This window comes from Entelurus aequoreus, linkage group LG06, assembly GCF_033978785.1.
Source record: "Entelurus aequoreus isolate RoL-2023_Sb linkage group LG06, RoL_Eaeq_v1.1, whole genome shotgun sequence".
Taxonomy (NCBI): Eukaryota; Metazoa; Chordata; class Actinopteri; order Syngnathiformes; family Syngnathidae; genus Entelurus; species Entelurus aequoreus.
In genome coordinates this window covers 69,059,466-69,082,122 of record NC_084736.1, presented here as the reverse complement: position 1 = coordinate 69,082,122, position 22,657 = coordinate 69,059,466, and the positions used below count along the sequence as shown (strand labels likewise).

Below are 22,657 nucleotides of genomic sequence, written 5' to 3'. Positions count from 1 at the left end.
ATATATATATATATAAGAAAGTAATTTCAGTGTTCATTTATTTACACATGTACACACACATAACACTCCTCTACTCATTGTTGTATTTGAAAGTGCAATGTTTTGCAGCCAGTAGCACAGCCTTTGAAGGAGCATAGGTATGGGCAGCATCTGTGAAATTTAATTTGCAGGAAAGGAGTGAGTTTAGGGTTGAATTGTCCATCCTGTTGCCGCCGCCTTGTGCTTCTCTGACCGTTCATGAGTGACTATATCCATTCGGCCACCGTGTTCAATGGAGAAGTCTGATCTACAAAATTTGCAGGCAGCATACCCCTTCCCCTTTGAGCTGTCATGGATGAACTGAAATTCTTGTTTCCAATCATTTTGGAACTTGTAAGCGTACTTCTTCTTCTTATTCGTCATCGCCATGACTGTCTCTTCTTCGTTCTTCTGCTTCGTCTCCTTCTTGTTGTGTGTGCAGTTGTGCACTCTCCAAAAGCCGTAGATGTTATAACGTGACTGGGCCGGCACGCTGTTTATATGGAGGAAAAGCGGACGTGACGACAGGCTGTCCTCACTCAGGTCCACATATTGTTGTCCGGCTGGAAATCGGGAGAAATTCGGGAGAATGGTTGTCCTGGGAGATTTTCGGGACAGGCACTGAAATTTGTGAGTCTCCCGGAAAATTCAGGAGGGTTGGCAAGTATGGTCACGACTCACGAGCAAAGCGGAGCCGCCTGTGAGTAGGGATGGGTATCAAATTTGCTTTACCTAAAATCAAAAGGTGCAATCTTTGTTGCACGTGACGCTACGCCCGGTTGCAGACTAAACAACAGCTTAAACATTGGCGGGGAAACAAGCACTCAAGCAGCACTCAGAGCAGACTCAGTAGGACTGCCTTTAGGTAATGTCGCAATTGTCTTTGCCAACAAAGCAAGTATGCCTGACAGAAAACAAAATGCGCTAGCTCAATGCTAATTTACATTGGATTTGCCTTAGACATGCTACTAATTAGCATTACCGATTTTACATGGCGATTTCAACACCCGTAAATTTGGTAAGAGTGTCGGGAGTTTTAAGGACAAACTACATTCCCAGTCAGTCCCATTATAATTAATTTATGTTCCGTCAAATCTATTTGTGGTGGTCCAAATGTATTCGTGGTGGGCAACCACAAATAAATACATGTCTAAAAATACTGTCCAACAATAAAGCGAGCTTTATGACAACCTGACTGATGACATTGCAGTCTGACTAACCGAGCCAAGGCTCAGGGTTTCTCGGTACAGTGGGCCATGACGGCCAGGGGGATTACCGTTAGGATGAGAACAAGTGGGACAGGATTAGAACTAAACACACAGTACTGCTATTTCTCAATTAGGCCCTGTTCCACTGCAATGCACCGGTGGGAGCGTCCACTCTGACTGTATAATCACTTGGAGTAATGAGAGCTGTAAGTGAAGGTTGATGTGGAAATTGCAAGTGCTCATATTGTATATCATGAACATTTAGCCTATTTCTTATCTGCTCATGATCAAAAACATCCAGGTATTTCAATTGTATTCTAATATTGTGTGATTTGATAATACAGTCTATATATTAGGGGTGTGCAAACTTTTTACACCAAGGGCCGCGTACAAAAAAATGAAATAAAGCTGAGGGCCACTTTGATACATTTTGTATATTAAATATGCCAAAACTAATGTCATTTACATCAGAACACTGTGAAAAATGTCATTGTAAATTTAAAGCAATTTACTGGATAATAAATGCATTGCTTTCTCAGTAACATTTACAGTAATTTACTGTGAAATATCAACAGCAATTTTATGTACAAGCAGTTAATTACAATAAAGTTACAACACTATGCTGTCACCACAGTTGTGATTTTAAAGTTAATTACAATAAAATTACATGTTTATACTGTAACATCATAGTAATTTACTGTGAAATATCAACAGCAATTTTATGTATAAACAGTTAATTATAATACAGCTACAACTGTATGCTTTAACTTCACAGTTGTGATTTTAAAGTTAATTACAATAAAATTACATGTTTATACCGTAACATCATAGTAATTTACTGTGAAATATCAACAGCAATTTTATGTATAAACAGTTAATTATAATACAGCTACAACTGTATGCTTTAACTTCACAGTTGTGATTTTAAAGTTAGTTAGAATAAATGCCATATACAGTAATATCTCAGTTGTTATTAAACAGTTAATGACAATACAGTTACAACTATATGCTGTAACCACACAGTTGTGATTTTAAAATTAATTACCATAACATTTCATGTTTATACTGTAGCATTACGGTTGTTATTAAACAGTTAATTACAAAAATGTACAACTACTTGCTGTAACTACATACAATACAATTAAATCACAACTACCAGTATATGCTGTAAGTTCACAATTTTAATGTTATAGTTAACTATAATAATGTTAAATTGGTTAAAATCCCAGGTGTACAGTTAATTACAGCGTTTTAGTGCAGAATTATAGTGCATGTGTATCCTAAACTATTTGAAAACAAATCATTGTTATCTTTGCGTTTGTGCTAAGGGTGACAAAGCAAATATTGTGAGTGTCATATCCAATGTTCCGAATAACGGCATTATATGATAACGGCGTTACTAACAGTTACTTTTACTAGCAACGAGTAATCTAATTAATTACTTTCATGTGCGTTACAACGCTGTTAGCGAAACGTTTGTTGTAACGTTGTGGTTGCATGTCAACAAGACAGCATCAGTAGCACAGCAAGTTGGGCGCAGGATGTATATTTTTTTACTAAAGAAAGCACCAACTACCACCACTCTAAGATGGACGTGATGGCAAATAGAAGGAGGCAACATCACACAGCACACAACATGTAAGCACGCGTATATACGCTACTACTACTTCGACTACTTGAAGGGAATAATGAACACCAAATCAATGATTGAAGTGACGAGCTTGCAATCCTACAATACCCCGTTTGTGGACAAGGGGCACATTTAATTTCTTTAATAACGAGCGCTTAAATAATCCACTGAAAAAATTCAACAGAGCTGCCGTCACTGCCCGCAAACTGCTAGTCTGAGCTAACAAACACAGCTGAGCTCATGCTGCTCTGTCTGGGCGCTGATGTCGCACGTCACTTAGCAACAGGCACTGCCTTTCAAAGGCACATACATACACACTGTTGCGTTTGGAAGGCATGGCTGCGATGTTTGTGTTCTCTCGAATGCTGTTTTAATTCTTTAAGGTAGGACAAAAAAATACAAAAACTCAGATGCTAAACAAGCGTGGAGCCAAAAATCAAATAGTCACTAAGGGTGAACAGCGAGGAAGTCGAGAATACGGAAAAAACACTTAAGCGTGGTGAAAACAGGACGAAACGCAAGTGTCGCCAAGAGCGAGCATTGACCCAGCGACTTGTGCTGGGTGACTGAAACATCATAAAGGGGCGTGATTAACAAAAACAGCTGGTGGGAACACTAATTACTACAACAAGGGCAGGTATGGCGAATTACTGTTCATGGAAACCAAAAATAAACGAAAGGAAAAAAGGTAGAGCATGGAAACAGACTAAAACATAGGAAAAAAGCCACATAACATACTGTAAATCAAGCCATGACCCACGGATCATGACACACACTCTGGTTTCATGAAACATCCCGACTGCATATGCCAGATATTTGACTTATTTTTTTAAGTAAAACAAAACTTTCTTTCCCTCAGTATTAATTATACTTATTAAAGAGTAATCCCCTAAGTAATTCAATTACTTTTTTGGCAAAGTAACGAGTAACTATAATTAATTACTTTTTAGAAGTAATTTTACAAACAGTGGTCTATAACAGTGTTTTTCAACCTTTTTTGAGCCAAGGCACATTTTTTGCGTTGAAAAAATCCAGAGGCACACCACCAGCAGAAATCATTAAAAAACGAAACTCAGTTGACAGTAAAATGTCGTTTTCGCAATTGTTGGATAAGACTTTAAACCATAACCAACCATGCATCACTATAGCTCTTGTCTCAAAGTAGGTGTACTGTCACGACCTGTCACATCACGCCGTGACTTATTTTGAGTTTTTTGCTGTTTTCCTGTGTAGTGTTTTAGTTCTTGTCCTGCGCTCCTATTTTGGTGGCTTTTTCTCTTTTTTTGGTATTTTCTTGTAGCAGTTTCATGTCTTCCTTTGAGCGATATTTCCCGCATCTACTTTGTTTTAGCAATCAAGAATATTTCAGTTGTTTTTATCCTTCATTGTGTGAACATTGTTGATTGTCATGTCATGTACGGATGTACTTTGTGGACGCCGCCTGCTCCATACGCTGTAAGTCTTTGCTGTCGTCCAGCATTCTGTTTTTGTTTACTTTGTAGCCAGTTCAGTTTTAGTTTCGTTCTGCATACCCTTCCCTTAACTTCAATGCTTTTTCTTAGGGGCACTCACCTTTTGTTTATTTTTGGTTTAAGCATTACCATATTTTTCGGAGTATAAGTCGCACCGGCCGAAAATGCATAATAAAGAAGGATAAAAACATATATAAGTCGCACTGGAGTATAAGTCACATTTTTTGGGGAAATTTATTTGATAAAACCCAACACCAAGAATAGACATTTGAAAGGCAATTTAAAATAAATAAAGAATAGTGAACAACAGGCTGAATAAGTGTACGCTATATGAGGCATAAATAACCATCTGAGAACGTGCCTGGTATGTTAACGTAACATATAATGGTAAGAGTCATTCAAATAACTATAACATATAGAACATGCTATACGTTTACCAAACAATCTGTCACTCCTAATCGCTAAATCCGATGAAATCTTATACGTCTAGTCTCTTACGTGAATGAGCTAAATAATATTATTTGATATTTTACGGTAACGTGTTAATAATTTCACACATAAGTCGCTCCTGAGTATAAGTCGCACCCCCGGCCAAACTATGAAAAAAACTGCGACTTATAGTCCGAAAAATACGGTAGCTACCGGCTGCTACCTAATGATATGGAAGAGTATTACACGGTTACTCTACCGAGCTCTAGACAGCACCGACACTCAACAACAACACATCATTTGCAGACTATAATTACTGGTTTGCAAAAAATATTTTTAACCCTAATTAGATAATCTCTCACGGCACACCAGACTATATCTCAGCACAGTGGTTGAAAAACACTGGTCTATAAAATACACCTATATTCAGAACATGTCGAGGGCCAATAAAAAACTAGCTGCGGGCCAAAAATGGTCCCCGGGCCATATATGTGGATTGCTTGTTTTATGCCTGTAAATGAATAATCCACAGGAATTTAATTGATGAGCAGGCGTGGCAATTGCATGCACAAAGCCAGTCCACCTGTTGACCTACTTTCACGGTGAGCTTTGAACAGTTGTCCAGGGATAGTTGGCCCATTACAATTTCTCTGGTCTGGAATCCAACAGCCACTCTGACTTAATTAGAGCGTGTTCTTGCCGTTACCACAACTGTTCTAAGTCACTGCTAAATACAGAAATGAACATCAACATTGACCGCAAGCCAAAATAAACACATATTTGTAAATTATAAGGCAAGTCTGACTTTAACTTTATGTATAAATCTAATTCTCTTTACACACAACAGACGACTGCTAATCCGGCTTTTGTCACCACTATCCCATCACTCGTGTGCCACTTCAGAAGTTTATCAAGAGCCGAAATACAGACCATCATCCTCCATTGAGTCTAAACAAGTAAATGAAAAGGACCTTGCGAGAATAGACAGCATGTTGATGAATATTCTCCACAGGAAGGTGCTGAAGAGCGGCGGTTTGTGTGGGATTTATCAAAGGTTTTATCAATGTCACCTGAGATTAGATAAATCTGTTCTGGTTTAACCTAATCTGCTTCCTGGCATTTGCACTTGCCGTGCATATGTTCGATTCTTTCTCTCTGTCTGCACGTGCGGGCGGCACAAAAGCGCAAAAGATGACCTGGGAGAGATTACCGCTATCATGACAGCGCTTTAATCCGCACACGGTATTGGCACACACCTGACAGGGTTGAAGGGGCGTGGTTCCGAGCGGTCTCTGGGCGGCCGTGGAAGAACAATACGAGGTTCGGGTTCAGCAGAGAAGTTCTGAGGGTGGCCCGGCTTCGCGAAGGAAGAAGAGGCACACGGTCCGCAGGAGGTCACTTTGTAGGGCGCCATGCCGTCATTGCGCCAGTGTGGACCGGGGCTTGTGGAGCGGGACGAATGCGCACTGGAGGACTTGCTCTGGGCTCCCTGGCCTTGACCTTTGGCCTGATGGTAGCGATGGGCTATGGCAGAAAAGTAACATTCAGTACAAAAACCAATCAAAGAAAAACAACAGTTTTTTATTTGCAGTACACATGTTAATATGCTTATATATAGCCGACGGCGTTTCTGGGTGTTGTTGATAAATGGCTTTCGCTTTGCATAGTAGAGTTTTAACTTGCACTTACAGGTGTAGCGACGAACCGTAGTTACTGACAGTGGTTTTCTGAAGTGTTCCTGAGTGCATGTGGTGATATCCTTTACACACTGATGTCACTTTTTGATGCAGGTCACGAGCATTCAATGTTGGTTTTCGGTGCACTGATTTCTCCAGATTCTCTGAACCTTTTGATGATATTACGGACCGTAGATGGTGAAATCCCTAAATTCCTTGCAATAGCTCGTTGAGAAATGTTGTTCTTAAACTGTTTGCCAATTTGCTCACGCATTTCTTCACAAATTGGTGACCCTCTCCCCATCCTTGTTTGAGAATGACTAAGCATTTCATGGAAGCTGCTTTTATACCCAAACATGGCACCCACCTGTTCCCAATGAGCCTGTTCACCTGTGTGATGTTCCAAATAAGTGTTTGATGAGCATTCCTCAACTTTCTCAGTCTTTTTTGCCACTTGTGCCAGCTTTGTTGAAATATGTTGCAGGCATCAAATTCCAAATGAGCTAATGTTTGCAAAAAATAACAAAGTTTACCAGTTCGAACGTTAAGTATATTGTCTTCGCAGTGTATTCAATTGAATATAGGTTGAAAAGGATTTGCAAATCATTGTATTCTGTTTTTATTCACCATTTACACAACGTGCCAACTTCACTGGTTTTGGAATTTGTACGTACGGGTCCTCATTTAAAAAGGAACCACACTTTTTTGCCCATCATCCAAAGTCCTTATGTGAGACAAGAACACAAATGTGTTTCTCTTTTCTGTGCGTATAAATAGTAAATTAAATTGCTGGCATGGCTTTGTGTGGCCCTAAACAAGATTTTGTTATTGGCTCGATTTTGGTCTGTAAGATGACTTTATTTATTGTTATTATAATTAGACTCCTGAAGTACCTCAACCCCACTCTAAATGATTGCAAGTAGCTTTTTAAAACACACGGCAAGCCTTAATAAGGTTTTTACATGCAGCATTTAATGTCTCCAAGATATATGATTCATGAGGAACAGGGGTGTCAAACTTGTTTCATTGCAGTTATAGCTGCTTTCCTTGTAAATATATATGAGTTATAATGTATAATCGCCTCATTATGTTATTATGCAATTCACAATGGATTTGATTAGTCAATTTTTGATGTACAAATTGATTGATAACTTACTTGCTTTTGAAATTATAAGTCATGGGGACAAGCATTTTATTCTAACAAAAAATGTTTGGAATATATGGTAATAATATAGAGGGGTCACAACTTTTTCCAACAAGGGCCACATACTAAAAAGTCAAAGTATGAGAAAACCATTTTAAAAAGGGTTTTTTTTGTACAGAAATGCTAAAAACGGACATTGGATATGTTTAAAGACAAAACTAATGTCAGATTTGTGTTACAGGTGACAAAGTGTGCTATTATTCGTTAGTACACTAGAAATAAAAAACAACAAAATAAAAAAAGAGCAAACAAACTAACAGAATGAAGAAAAGCATAAATGTTTATACGAATAACTAATAATAATACATTGTTACTTATAACACAAAGGTGACCCTAAGTTTTGTCTTTAAGTACTGGAAATATCATGTCCTTTCTTACCTTTTTTTTTACCAAAATTAAAAAAAAAAATTCAAAATGGCCCCCGCATACTTTGACTTTTGGGTATGAGACATTTGGTGGAAAAAGTTTGGACACGCCTGAGTTATCGTAACACATGTTTAGCTTTTTTTTCGCATTGCATCACAAATTTGCACTCTTTTTAAGAAATTATTATTTTTACTGTTATTATTTTATCTAAAAATATGCTTCAGGCCAGCAAAACTGCACTTTAGACACCCCTGTGTCAATATAATGTTTCTTGCTTGGTCAGGTTGTTCTAAATATTTAAAAGACATGCAACTGTATGCAGTACGTGCAATTTTTCTGTCCAAAATGAAAGAACGAATATGTTTATTAAGAAAGATGAAGTGCTTTATTCATACACATAATTTGCAGGCTTTCGCGGGCCACATAAAACGATGTGGCGGGCCAGATCTTGCCTCTGGGCCTTGAGTTTGACACATGTGATGTAGAATTATAATTAGAGGAGAACAATTATCATAATAATACATAATTATTATAATTATATTTATGAGTGCATCTACTTGGAATTAACCCCCCCTTGTCTTTAAAAAATAGTGATGCCTCTGTTTTGAACTTCAATCAGGGTTCCTTGAACGCACCACAGTCACTTGCCATGAGATGCAAATGTGAAACTTGAACACAACTTTGTCCGATGCTGCCACAAAAATAGACTAATTATATTTTACTTTTCTTCTATCACCTCATCCCGGTTCCCAAATGTTGCCGCTGTGTGTGAATGCTTTAAAGTGAGCTTTGATGACTTTATGACGTCTGTGTTGAGTGAACAGCGAATTGATAATACCAGGAAGAATGAACCATTTTGCATTTTTGAAAGGGGTTGTACAGGTTGTGTTACACATTCCTAATTTGATTCAAACAACCTCATTATTGAGCTTTGACATCAAAATTGATTTTATCTGAACTTTTATGACATCGTATTTTATATTTTACAGATTCAAATGAAAGAAAAAAAAAATCTTGAATTCTTTACAAAAGCCCTGGGCCATGGTCATGTGACCCCTTGTCCCTAGTGGCTGTGGACCTAAACAACTGCATAGAGCAGTGGTTGTCAAACCTTTTTTTTACCACCTCAGAAAACACTTGGCTCCTCAAGTACCACTATAACAGCCAACATAAAATACAGTAGCGTAGCAGGCCTAAGTATTCATTAAAAACAAGGCAGTATATATAATATTGTTGGCCACTGTAACAACACGCACAGTTTGAACAGTAACACTGTGTTTGAATATAGGAAAATAAAATGTTGTACCTAAAAAGAATCATATAAAATTAATTGCACAAACAATATTTAAGTGATTATTTGGCATACCACTAGATCAGGGGTTTCCAAAGTGCGGCCCGGGGGCCATTTGCGGCCCGCAGTTAATTGTTTACTGGCCCGCCACACATTCTGGAAATGCTATTGCAAAAATAAAAAATAAACATTAACTAGAAAAAGTTGCAATGTTGACACAAAGCTGCCATGCAGGCTGTTTTTTTCTTTTGTCTATCTTTATTTTTCTTTTTTGTCATTGCTTAAAAAACATAAAAAATCAATGTTATAATGAATTATTGACCTATTCAAGGCTCCAATTATTTCAAATATTTCACTTTAAAATGTTTTATGTGGAAAATATTGCATATATTGTGTGGTTGCCATACAAAAACATCAACGTTTTCTTTGACAAAAGAGCATAAAACAAACATAATAATAGTTCAAACGTAAAATTGACAGATATATCTGACGTTGATCTCGTAACTTAAGTGTTGAAAGTAAAAAAAAACTAATACAAATGTATCACTTTGAGTGGGGCACCTTTTGTATCCTAAATATATTTAATGGGACTTTATTTATCTTTTCACTGTGATTACTCAAAAATAACAATGAATTAATATCAATGGTGTCTTGCATTATTGATGTTTTTAAGGCTCTAATTACTTCACATCAAACATTGCTTTCTGAATGTTTTGGGCAGTGGGGGAAATACTGCATATTTCAGTTTTATTATAAAAAAACAAAGTAGTCTTGACAGAAAAGGCATAAAACCTTTTTGTTTTTTTAAATTTTATACCAACCTAAAGTTGATATACTGTAGAGATTTACTGTAAACGTTAAATAAATAAATAAATAAATAATTTGACTTGTTTTTAACATTTTAATGACTTAGACACTTTATGGTGTCCAAAATCCATATATTTTGTTATGATTTGAAAATGAAAACTCTCAAAATGGCCCCCGCAGGCTTTAACTTTTCCGTATGCGGCCCTCAGTAGAAAAAGTTTGGACACCCCTGCACTAGATGGAGCCCACAAACCAGAGTTTGAGAATCACTGGTGTTTATGCAGTGGACTGGCCCTGACTGCTAGTAAGAGGCGGCTAACAATGCAAGTAATGGGAATATGATATTTTCTGCCTATAAAGCTTCTAAAAACCATCCAAAAACCTTCAACACCGTTTTATATACATACTGAAAGTATGTATGTAATATAGCAACCAGCACATTCATAGTAACATGTAATATTTACAGTATTTTGGTCATGTCAAGCATTTATGTAACTTATTTCCTGGGCGCCTTGATTTCACAGAGCACATAGCAATGAATGCTACTGTTGTCAACAACAACATAGAGAGCTTTGGAGCGTTATCATGTAGCACCGTTGTTAAATGTATCAAATAAGAACATAAAACAGTGAGTTACACTGTCCGCTCTCACTTGGATGCCGATGGATGGGATGGTTGTATCTTTCAGCACTTGTGCTCTCATTTAGATGCTAAATTGAGCATAATCCTCACTCCTCAGATTTAAAGAAAATGTTTCCTAGCGATGTAGCAGTGGTTTTATGCTGCGTTCAATTTGTTGAGAGCCACGTTGAGAGCCATATAGTATCAAGTGTGGCATTTCAAAGTTGACCAACTTCCCATCTTGGTGCTACAACCTTCTACAATACAGGTGGGGGTCATGATTTATAATCTAGCATTAACGTTTCTTAACTCAAAGCAGCAGAAGCAGCTCAAACTCCTTCAACTTTATTTAAAGTTACTAGCAGCTTAAAGCTAGAAGCTAGTACACTGCAAAAAGAGCTGACTAAATATAACATAAAAAGACTAGATTTAGGAAAAAAATATCTGTCCATGCATCTAATTAATTTTACATGATAAGACATCCTAAATTAACATTTGTATATCTAGCAATTAGCAGGACATTTAAGATATGAATAGGTATTTTATTCTGAAAACAAGCATTATGCAACTTGCATTTGTTAAATTAAGCACCCCCGGGATGTTGCAGAATCTTTAAACAAGATTTTCTATAAGGGGAAACTCTAAATATCTTTTTAAACAGTTATTAATTCAATTTTAACATTTTTAAATTAGAACTGACTAAATACAATTATTCATGCTAAAGTTAAAAGTCAATGACTAAAAAGAAATAAATACATCTTAAAACTAGGGACATTTCTAGAAATACAACTTTAAATCTTGGCAAATGGCAAATAATTTGCGGTGTAGCTGGCTACTCGCTAGAGATTGGAGGAGCAGTGTGAGCAAAGCAATGTGACACTACGCCAGAAAAGTAGTTCCTCTGCGTTAGCTCTTAGAATAACAATGTTGCTATAGCTTGGTTGATATTAGGGCTGCAACTAACAACTAATTTGATAATCGATTAATCTGTCGATTATTACTTCGATTAATCATCGGATAAAAGAGACAAACTACATTTCTATCCTTTCCAGTATTTTATTGAAAAAAAACAGCATACTGGCACCATACTTATTTTGATTATTGTTTCTCAGCTGTTTGTAAATGTTGCAGTCTGTAAATAAAGGTTTATAAATTTAAAAAATAAATAAATAAAATTGCATATGCGCATAGCATAGATCCAACGAATCAATGACTAAATTAATCGCCAACTATTTGTATAATCGATTTTAATCGATTTAATCGATTAGTTGTTGCAGCCCTAGTTGATATGCAGATCACGGCATGTAAATGGAGCACTTTTGGCAGTGTTTTGATGTTTTTTAGAGGCCTTTATAGGGGGACTAGATGAATCCTATCACCTGCACCGTTAGCCGCCGCCTCCTACTAGCAGTTTTTCACTATTTAGCAAAAAAAGAGAAAGATGTGTGTTCTTGACTCACATAGGGATTGTGGATGATGGGCAACATTTCCCTTTAAAGTGTGCTCTTGACCTATGTGGTTAACAATGTAACACAAGTAAAAATAATTGCAAGTTGCGTCAGTTGTCCAGACTTGCATGACTTCATCTCACTGGACTGGCTTCTAAAGAGTAATAATAAATAAGTAGAAGTTAAAGCACATTTTCCATTACAAACTTGGACGAATGAGTTTTTTGGCTGGCGTCCTATGAGTCAAAGGTCAGTATGGAATAAAAAGAATGTACAATACAAAAAGCTGAATAATAGCAATGATTGGATATTTTTAAATGACCCCTCACGTCTGACCCTGACAGTATCCACATGTCCAAACACAGCTCATCTATTTCGGATCGTTTGTTTATGACCGTAAATCCGGTGGGATTTTAGCCAAACAACAACGTTTTTTGTGACGAGGGAAAGGAAGTGAGCTCACCAAAGGCAGCGCAGCGACACGGGTCATGCTTGTCCAAATAGTGCTCCAGCGTGTCCCAGCCCCCTCCAACACGCACCATCACATGAGTACGAAGGACCTGGGGGGGTAGAAGATGGTTTGAGTGGATAAACAGACAACAACAAGGCCATTCATGCAAACTTAAAATGGCTGAACCTTTTTTTTTGCAGATCCCAAGTCAATAGATATGCAAACTCTACAAGTGGGACAGCTTGCCGAACATGTTACGTAACATCTCCATGCACCCTACTTCTTCTCCTCCCGCCTCCACCATTCTCCTCCATCACCCCCAGCTGCTGCCATTGAGAGGGTCGTTCATTGCCATGCCAACTCACAATCAAGAAGGATAGCATAATAAAGGAGCGGCGGTATAAAGCCCCTTGCATGCATCTCATTTGGTATTCCCCACAGTATGTCAATGCCTTTCAACCTGCGGCCCGGGGGCCAAATCCAGCCCGGGAATGACACCATATCGGCCCTCTAAGTTCGGTTCAAAACTTGGGAGACAAACATTTTTGCAGCAAAGTCCTAAAAACACTAGAGTGCTCCTGTTGTATACACTGCAAAAACTGAAATCTAAGTAAGATTGAATATCTCAAATAAGGGTGATATTTGCTTATTTTCTGTCTGATAAGATAATTCTTCTCACTAAGCAGATTTTATGTTAGAGTGTTTTACTTGTTTTAAGTGTTTTGGTGCTAAATGATCTCAGTAAGATATTACAGCTTGTTGCTGAGATTTTATGACCTATATTGAGTAAAACATGCTTGAAACTAGAATATCAACTGTTGCAAAGCTGTGTCATCAACACTCACAAGTATAAAACTGCTTTTTCAAAGTAAGAATTTCTTATTTCAAGCATTAAATAAAAAAAAATCATGACTTTGACACAATTGTGTCTCATAATTAAAACAGATGACAGCCAAATGGACTTTGCTGTTTTATTTTCAATGAAACAATAGAACATACGTACTCATATAGTAGTACAGTTGGCACAGTACAGTAAACTGACAGCTAATATTTAAACATTTAACATGTGACATTTCAAACTATTTTGAACAGAAATAGTTCTTGCACATTCAGATAAATTCTTCAAAATTACAATTAAAAAAAATTTGGTTGGGGGACGGGCTGTAAACATATATATATATATATATATATATATATATATATATATATATATATATATATATATATATATATATATATATATATATATATATATAAGGGCTGCAACAACTAATCGATTAAAATCGTTTATAAAAATAGTTGGCGATTAATTTAGTCATCGATTCGTTGGATTTATGCTATGCGCATGCGCAGAGGCTACTTTTTTTAATTTTTATAAACCTTCATTTATAAACTGCAAATTTACAAACAGCTGAGAAACAATAATCAAAATAAGTATGGTGCCAGTATGGTGCCTGTATACTGTTTTTTCCCCCAATAAAATACTGGAAAGGATAGAAATGTAGTTTGTCTCTTTTATCCGATTATTAATCGATTAATCGAAGTAATAATCGACAGATTAATCGATTATCAAATTAGTTGTTAGTTGCAGCCCTAATATATATATATATATATATATATACACTGTATTCCTTGCGCACTAATTGACTGAAAAAGCACGCACTTGGCGCGATGATGTCATGTTATCGATGGGAAAATGCAAGAAATGTAATGCCGAGCGCATATCATTAATTTAAGAATATTTTTCAACATATTGAGAAAAAAGGTCTCATATTTGTTTTTTCTATCAAGAAAAGTGCACTTGTTATTAGTGAGAATATACTTATTTTAAGGTATTTTTGGGTTCATTGTCTGTCTATCTGTGTTGGCCCTGCGATGAGATGGCGACTTGTCCAGGGTGTACCCCGCCTTCCGCACGATTGTAGCTGAGATAGGCTCCAGCGCCCCCCGCGACCCCGGAGGGAATAAGCGGTAGAAAATGGATGGATGGATTGAGGTTAGCTAATTTTACTTGTTTTGGAAAGTCTTGACAAGCCAAATTTACTCGTTCTATTGGCAGATCATTTTGCTTAGTTCAAGTAAAATGCCCCTAACTTTTGTATTTTTTTTTCTTGTTTTTGAACACTGACTTTTTGCAGTGTAGAGCAGGGGTTCTTAAACTTTTTGACCTTGGGGCCCAACATTTCTACTACATAGGGGCCTGGGTCCCACGCAAATAACACAGAATTAGTCATCTTACTCTTCCAATCAGCCATGTGAATAAGCGAGTAAGAGGCCAGCAAGACCCACAATGCAATGCGTTTCCACGTTACACTTTCAAGCCCTATACTGGCTGTGTTCCTCAAGGTTCCATTTTAGGTCCTCTCTTTTTTCATCCTTTATGCCATTCAACTGGTGGCCCGCAAGTTCAAAAAACTTGTAAGAGAGTCACATTTTTGCAGCTGATTCTTAAAAACGCTAGAGTGCTGTCATAGAGATGATTTTTGATTAACTTGTGTCAAATGTCTACTGTAGAGGACGCTGGTTCTCCGCAATATACAAATAAGACTAAAAGTGGATGGAGAAGTCTTTCGCTTTCTAGAAATGTGGCCCCCAAAATAAGATATAGTTGAATATCCCTGGTCTATGGGTTATAATAGTGTGGTTAAATTAGCATGCTAACAACTCACCCCCTGGGAATAGGAGAGCGGAGCAAGGAAAAGAGGTGGGGGTCCCATGCATGAGTCACTTCCTACACTCCTCTGCTCCATACACACCCACAAGGTGAGGCCAAAGAACCACACTCCCTCCAGGCAGAAGCTGTCCTCACTGAGTGGCACACTCGGCCCCCCCGCCTAGTATTGTGTAATAGGGGCCACATGTTTTCAAAGGTCGCACCTGGGTCTCTGAGGACGAGCCAGTAGGGCACAGCCCTTTGTCCTGGCACAAGATTTACTTTGGGCACACGTGTCTAATCACCGGGTCCCGAAACGTGGTCAAGGAGAGGCCACCGACATGAAACGTGCACCTTCCGTCTGACCCCACCTTCTCCCGTTAATACGTTTCCCCACCAATCCGCTCGTCTCTTCATCTGGCTCACGCTCCCCTCCTGCATGATGATGCGTCAAAACAGCTGATCTGCTTATCTCTACCGGACCCATGAGAGCATAAACTGCTTACTCTCAACTGCCCTAGCTTTATCGCTGACAGCTTCACTGTGAAGTTTTTCACATGTCTCATCGTGACAACTGCCTTTATTGCACCATCTACGACATGCCTGGGAAGTTATTTTGAATCGGGGGCCCAAATTTAGAGAAAAAAATGTGTCTGGGGGCCAGTATATCTGATTTTTAGGAACACTTATACAAAACCTCACAACAATGTCTGATTGAATGCTAAAAACGTTATGACAGACCGCCTTAAAAAACTGAATGGAATTTTACTGAATGAGACACCCAGAATGTACATGAAAATAAAGAATGTGGGTGTGGAGGGGGGCGTGGCCTGCAGACCTGCAGCAAAGCGGGGTGTGCCAGGACCGGCTTCGAGATCAGCGACAGGTGCGTAGATGGCCCACCTGGGCCTGCTTATCTAATCACCTGTCGCTCTGTTAAAAGGCAGCAGCCGAGAAGGAGGGGAGAGTTGGAGAGCGAGACTGACAGAGACCAAAGGACAATTGCTGAAAAGCACCCCAGAAACTATTATTGCAAAATAAACCAGTGTTCTGAACCCTGACCGAAACTGTCATGTCGGTGATTGGTGGTCCGAGGAACCCGGAGGAAAGAGTCTTCCACAGTGGGATTTACAGTATTAACTATGAACGATAAAACACTGAATATTGACAACATATGAACGTCACATCCCCTCTCGATCAACATATTTTACAATCATGCGAAACACAACAAAAATGCTACAAACACAGTGAAATATGAACGTGAAGGGTAAAACAATCCCCCACCTACTATCTGATGCATCTGATATATCACTAAGCTTTAGAACTTTGTTGTAAAAATCTCCTTCCGCATATGTCCCTGACACCCGCATTTCAGGCTGGCCACTCTGGAAACACTCTATGGAAACGCTCCTCACCCACACTGCTTGGTGCCTCGTCTGAGCTGCTGTGACGTAGATTACCATAGTAACTAGTATATCATGCAAAAGCGCAGATTCCAACCATTGAAATTAGAGATGTCCGATAATGGCTTTTTTGCAGATATCCGATATTCAGATATTGTCCAACTCTTAATTAACCATTGAAATACTTTGTATAGTTCAAGATTTACGGTCATTTGAAAACATCACTGCACATCATAATGGCAGCTACAGTTTCCATCGTAAAGATCTAAAAAAATTATTTGGGAATGTCCGGCTAGCCAGATTGAAATGTTTAACGGGTCGCATGTGGGCGAGAAGTAATAGCGTAGATCAGACCGGGCCTTAATTTGCCCAGGTCTGATCTACACTATTACTTCTCTCTCTGGTGCCAGGTACTGAAAACACAAATCCATACTATGGAATCTTCCTCGCCCAACAATCCAAGACAGTTTTCAGGAAAAGTACACCTTAAAAGTTGCCTAAAAACTTTGAAACCATCATTGTCTTTTGTTGTGTTGCGAATACAATGACAATAAAGCACCCATCTATTGTCTGGCTTTATATATTTATATATTATATTATGTTTGTCTTCTAAGACAAAGCAAACAGTCCAGTTGCAATCGAATGAATGCCCTGAGATGACCATGACCTGGATGATTGAGAACATTCATAGACAGGCTTTATATATTATTTCCCATGGTTTTATGTTTGAGTGTCAGCCCCCCTTTCTCCCTGTTTTCTCCACTTCCTGTGCGGAGCGCTAATGGACACACCTGCTTAGGACACGCACTTGTTGACTTTTACCATCCAACTGCTTTATTTGTCAGCACCACGTTGAGAATGGGTTTGCAATGTGTTGCTATCTTTTGCATCTTTTTGTTGCTGCTAAGATAGTTAAATCAGCATTTTTACCTACGATGTCCCTGCGATCCGGGGTCACGCCTACTGCTGACATGCGAGTTTGTGACAATTTTTTTTGTTATCATGCCAGACTAGGTTATGTTGGAATACAAGAATTAACTTGTGTGTCTTCTTTATTTGTTTTTTTTTTTAGAATGATGGATCAGTTTATATTGTATATATGTTATAGACATAATATAATATATCTGTATATAAATTATTCAGTACACATATTATGTATATATTCGTATACATGTTAGATATTTTTATAGCTATATTAGTCTATTTATACCTGCATTGTCCTTTCCATCCTTACACTTTCCATCATTGTAACTGAGCTACTGTGTTGAACAATTTCCCTTGTGGATCATTAAAGTTTGTCTAAGTCTAAGTCTATCAGTGGAAGAGGAAAATATGCTAATAACCACAGAAGCGGGAATGACTATAATGATGATAACGAAATGGGAAAAAAATGAATACACACTAGGGATATCTCGATCAACATTCTTAGTCTCCAAACCTGATCTCTTTTTTTGGCCTCAAATCTTCCGATCAAATACTTTGATCATAAATTATAGAACTGAAACTGTTTTATAGCGAGCAACTAAAGTAAACACAATAAAACATGTGTGTCTGCTAGTACAGTTGTAAATCTGATGATGTATTAAAGTTATGGTATTGAAAGCCACATACATTTTTTCTAACAACATAAAGTGGCTAGTGGACAATAACTAAAGAAAAGCAAAAAATTATATTGGCTCCCATTTAAATCATTTGGGTTTTGCCCTCGAAGCCTTCCTGTATCCAGAGACTTACTCTTTGAGTTTGTAAACCATAGGCCATTTTCCACCGCAGGAACTTTCCCATTTACCCAAGTTCCCCCTGTGTTTCCACCAAAAACTACCTGGGTAGATTTAGTTCTTCAGGAACCTTTTGGCGTTCCTGCCAGCTAGTTGGGACTTTTGGAAGGTTCCCGGAACCTTGTCGCGTGCGGGTTGTGCTGTTGAACGCTGATTGATTAAACACAGTTGGGGGCGTTCCTAAAACTTATTTTCCGAACACATGTGTCACGGTCCGGGCGCATGCCAATGCGCACTCATCTGTGCGCTCTGATGAGAGCACCTCCAAGAGCGCACTTCCCTGGCGCGTATCAGTCCTGCTGCAGCTGGCAGCTACAATCAATCACCAGCAATCAGCGCACCTGTGGTTGATCAGAGGTCCTGCCTTCAAAAACCTGCACACCCTGCTAACCCGCGCCAGAACGTAATCATCTGTTCCCGTACAGTAAGACTCCACGTCAAGCTCTATGCACACTCTTTGCTCTCTGTGTTTTCTTCCCCGTCGTGTTCATTGTCTCGTGTCCTTCCTTGTCGTCTTTCCTGCAGCCAGCCTGCGTCTCATCTTCCTGCGTTCCCTTTGCTTCCCTGGCTGCCTCTTGGATCTCGACTTCCTGCTTGGACACGGACCTTCGACACCTCTCTATCACCCTGACTACCTGCCTACTCACAGATCTCCAAGCTTGTCTCGCTCAACACTCCTGGTAACACTTATTAATTCCTACACATAGTCTCACACCATACACTCTTGGATTTTTATCACACTCCATTCCCTTGTTTATTGTCATTATTATTGTGTATTTATACATATTTATAGCTTATATATATATATATATATATATATATATATATATATATATATATATATATATATATATATATATATATATATATATATATATATATATATATATATATATAAAATAGAGCTTAAAACCATGCCCCTGCTGTCTGTGCCGTCTCCTCCCTCTGTACACATAACAGAGGGAGTTATGTGGGAATCGCCTGACCCTCATAAATTCATCATTTATTGAGTGGACGAGTGACTGTTTGCGGACAAAAGCCTGACTTTTATGAACAATTGGTACACTTAATTTTTTTAATCATACTGTTTTGTTTATTATTGCTTTGTATTTCATTTATTTACTTTTTAGAATATTAATTTTGACCTAATATTGTCTGTTTATGTACATGATATCAGTATAGACATATACTAAACCACTCCTCCATACGTCATCAACCTGATTTGTATAAACTACTTGAACTGTGAAATGCGATGGAAATACAAACCACACACTTCTACAGGAACCTATAGTTCCAGGAACTAGAGCTTCCAGGAACCCTTTTGGTGGAAATGGGCCCAATAACAAAACAGGATTTTGTAATATTAACACAAAAAAAAAAGACAAATATTGATCTGATCACTTGAGTGTCGTTTATAGACTGATACTTAAAAGTTAAGTTAAAAGTACCAACGACTGTCAAACACACACAAGGTGTGGCGAAATTGATAATGGTAATTGGAAGAAACTTTGTTTATTTCCCACCAACTACACTAGGTATCAATTAATCAACATCTGGATAAATGTTCCCTTACTTTACATTGACTCTTTAGCTGCTAGCTTCTTGTGTCGTCCTGCTCAGTGTGTGTGTGTGTGTGTGTGTGTGTGTGTGTGTGTGTGTGTGTGTGTGTGTGTGTGTGTGTGTGTGTGTGTGTGTGTGTGTGTGTGTGTGTGTGTGTGTGTGTGTGTGTGTATCATGCTTAAGCATTCCTTATCCTCGAGTCCTCCAGTGATAATGGTAATTGGAAGAAACTTAGTTTATTTCCCACCAAGGTGGTGAGGATTCGTATTTTGGAAGCGGCTCCGATCAGTTAAAAAAAGGCAAATATCGGCCCCCGATCCCATCCCATGATTGGGATCAGGACATCTTCAATACACACTGAAAAGATACATATTTGTCATACCATCTTGACTGAAATATCATTTTATTTCTCTGCTGCAAATCCTCAACCATATTTTGTGAAAATATGATATGTTTACTTTCATTTACACTTCTATGACAGTAATGGATGTCAATGCGCAGTTAATAAAGGTTTTAGGAGGGTGACTCTGTAACCGAATTTTTCAATTACAGTTGATTCCTATGTGAGAAATTTAAAATAAAAAATGTAAAATATAATGTTAAAAATAGAGAAAGGAGTTTGGAGGTTTCATTGTAAACTGTAAGCAAATAATATGTTTATTGATCATAAAATACTTACACTGAACTGGCAATTCCTAAATATTCATAAATAAAAATTAGGCGTGTGAATCTTTGGGGGATCTAACGATTTGATCTGATTATGATTATTGGGGTGATCATTTGATACAGAATCGATTCTCGATTCAACACGATTCGTGATTCAATGTAATATTTGGTATAACTTTTTAAAAATAGGTTACACATTAGAAAAGCTCCTTCTGGTCATAGGGAGATGGTCTAAAGACGCCTTTTTAAAAATGTATTAGCATAATAAATAAAAAAAATTTAATTAAAAAATTTAATTAAATTTACAACAACAACAAAAATAATACAAATTAAAAAAAATACAATTTAAATTTTTATATATATATATATATATATATATATATATATATATATATATATATATATATATATATATATATGTATATATATATATATACATACTGTATTTTTTTTCTTCTAATCGATTTTTGAAAACTATGAATCGTTTTAGAATCGGAATGAATAAGAATCGCGATTTGGATGTGAATAGTCTTTTTTTGTGCACCCCTATTAAAAAGGTACTTTTATGTCACAAATCCTAATTGCTGTGTGTGTGAAATATGATACCAGAGAGAAAATCAAATGAGTGGAGAGACTGAGTGATGCAACTGTGAGTAGACATTAAAAATATTATCTGTGCAGATTTATAGCATCCTGTGGCCGAGCATCTTATACATTATTCAACAAACTACTATTAGGATCCAAGTTATATTGACTTGAACAGTTAAGTATTTGTTTCGGTGTATTACAGTACAGCTATATTATTCATATATCATCTATATTTATTTATTCATTTCAGGATCTGCTGAGCTCTCCGCTTATGGCCAGAAGAGGCTGAAAAGATGCTCGGGTACCATGTTCCATGGCTCGGCTGCTGAGGCAAGAGAGAGACTCTGTTTCTATGGCAACAGCAGCTGAGGCAATTTCTCTAATTGTACCGCTCCGATCCAAAACTAAACTCAAATTTTTCTGACTGAGGGCATCTCCTCCAAGTTGAAGTGAACGCCCCTGGAGGCAAAGAAACATTATGAACTTCCCCCTCTGTTCATATGGTTCATTTGCTTTGTTTGTTTCATGGCCTTGTTTAGCCCCAAAGACCCTTTACAGTGCTTCCGCTACTGAATAGCTTTTTTTTTTTTGGCATTCAAGTCGGCTGCAGCTTCCTCTACTCAGCAGAATAAATAAGGCGTGTTGGCCGCGCTTGTATGGCTGCCCAGGCGTATGCATAATCACCCTCATCCTCCGTGAGGAACCAGGAGAGGGCGGCGACAGCGTGAACAGAACTAATGTGACAAGGCTAACGCTGCCAGAATGGCAGATGAGCACACATACACAAACACATCTCCCTAAAACAGGGGTGTCGGACTCCTCATAACTGAGGGCCACAAGACTGCCCTCAGAGTGCCACTTGGAACCGTGAATAATTTATCAAAATAAATGTATAGGGATTCACCTTATGATATCATTATACATTTGCCTATGCATTTGATTATTATATTTTTTACATAACTGTAAAAAAAACCATTTGATTTTGCAGTTAAAAGAACTGGCAGCTCAGTCATCACAATGTTACCGTAAAATCTATGGTGGTTTTTACATCATATTAATGTAAATGGAAAAACGGTACTATAGTTTTTTACTAGGGATGTCCGATAATATCGGACTGCCGATATTATCGGCCGATAAATGCATTAAAATGTAATACCGGAAATTATCGGTATCGGTTTCATAATTATCGGTATCGGTTTCAAAAAGTACAATTTATGACTTTTTAAAACGCCGCTGTGTACACGGACGTAGGGAGAAGTACAGAGCGCCAATAAACCTTAAAGGCACTTCCTTTGCATGCCGGCCCAGTCACATAATATCTACGTCTTTTCACAGACAGTGAATGCAAGGCATACTTGGTCAACAGCCATACAGGTCACACTGAGGGT

The 22,657-nt window shown here is 37.9% G+C and overlaps 1 protein-coding gene across 1 annotated transcript in view; it reads right to left on the bottom strand.

Moving 5' to 3' along the window:
- The window catches only part of gas2l1 (growth arrest-specific 2 like 1), a 69,248-nt gene that overhangs the window by 4,772 nt on the left and 41,819 nt on the right, over positions 1-22,657 (bottom strand). The window contains exons 3-4 of the mRNA XM_062051335.1: positions 12,634-12,730; positions 6,014-6,281 (exon numbers count right to left, since the gene is read on the bottom strand). Coding sequence (XP_061907319.1) covers positions 6,014-6,281; positions 12,634-12,730 — 365 coding nt within the window. The remainder of the gene's footprint in view (positions 1-6,013; positions 6,282-12,633; positions 12,731-22,657) is intronic.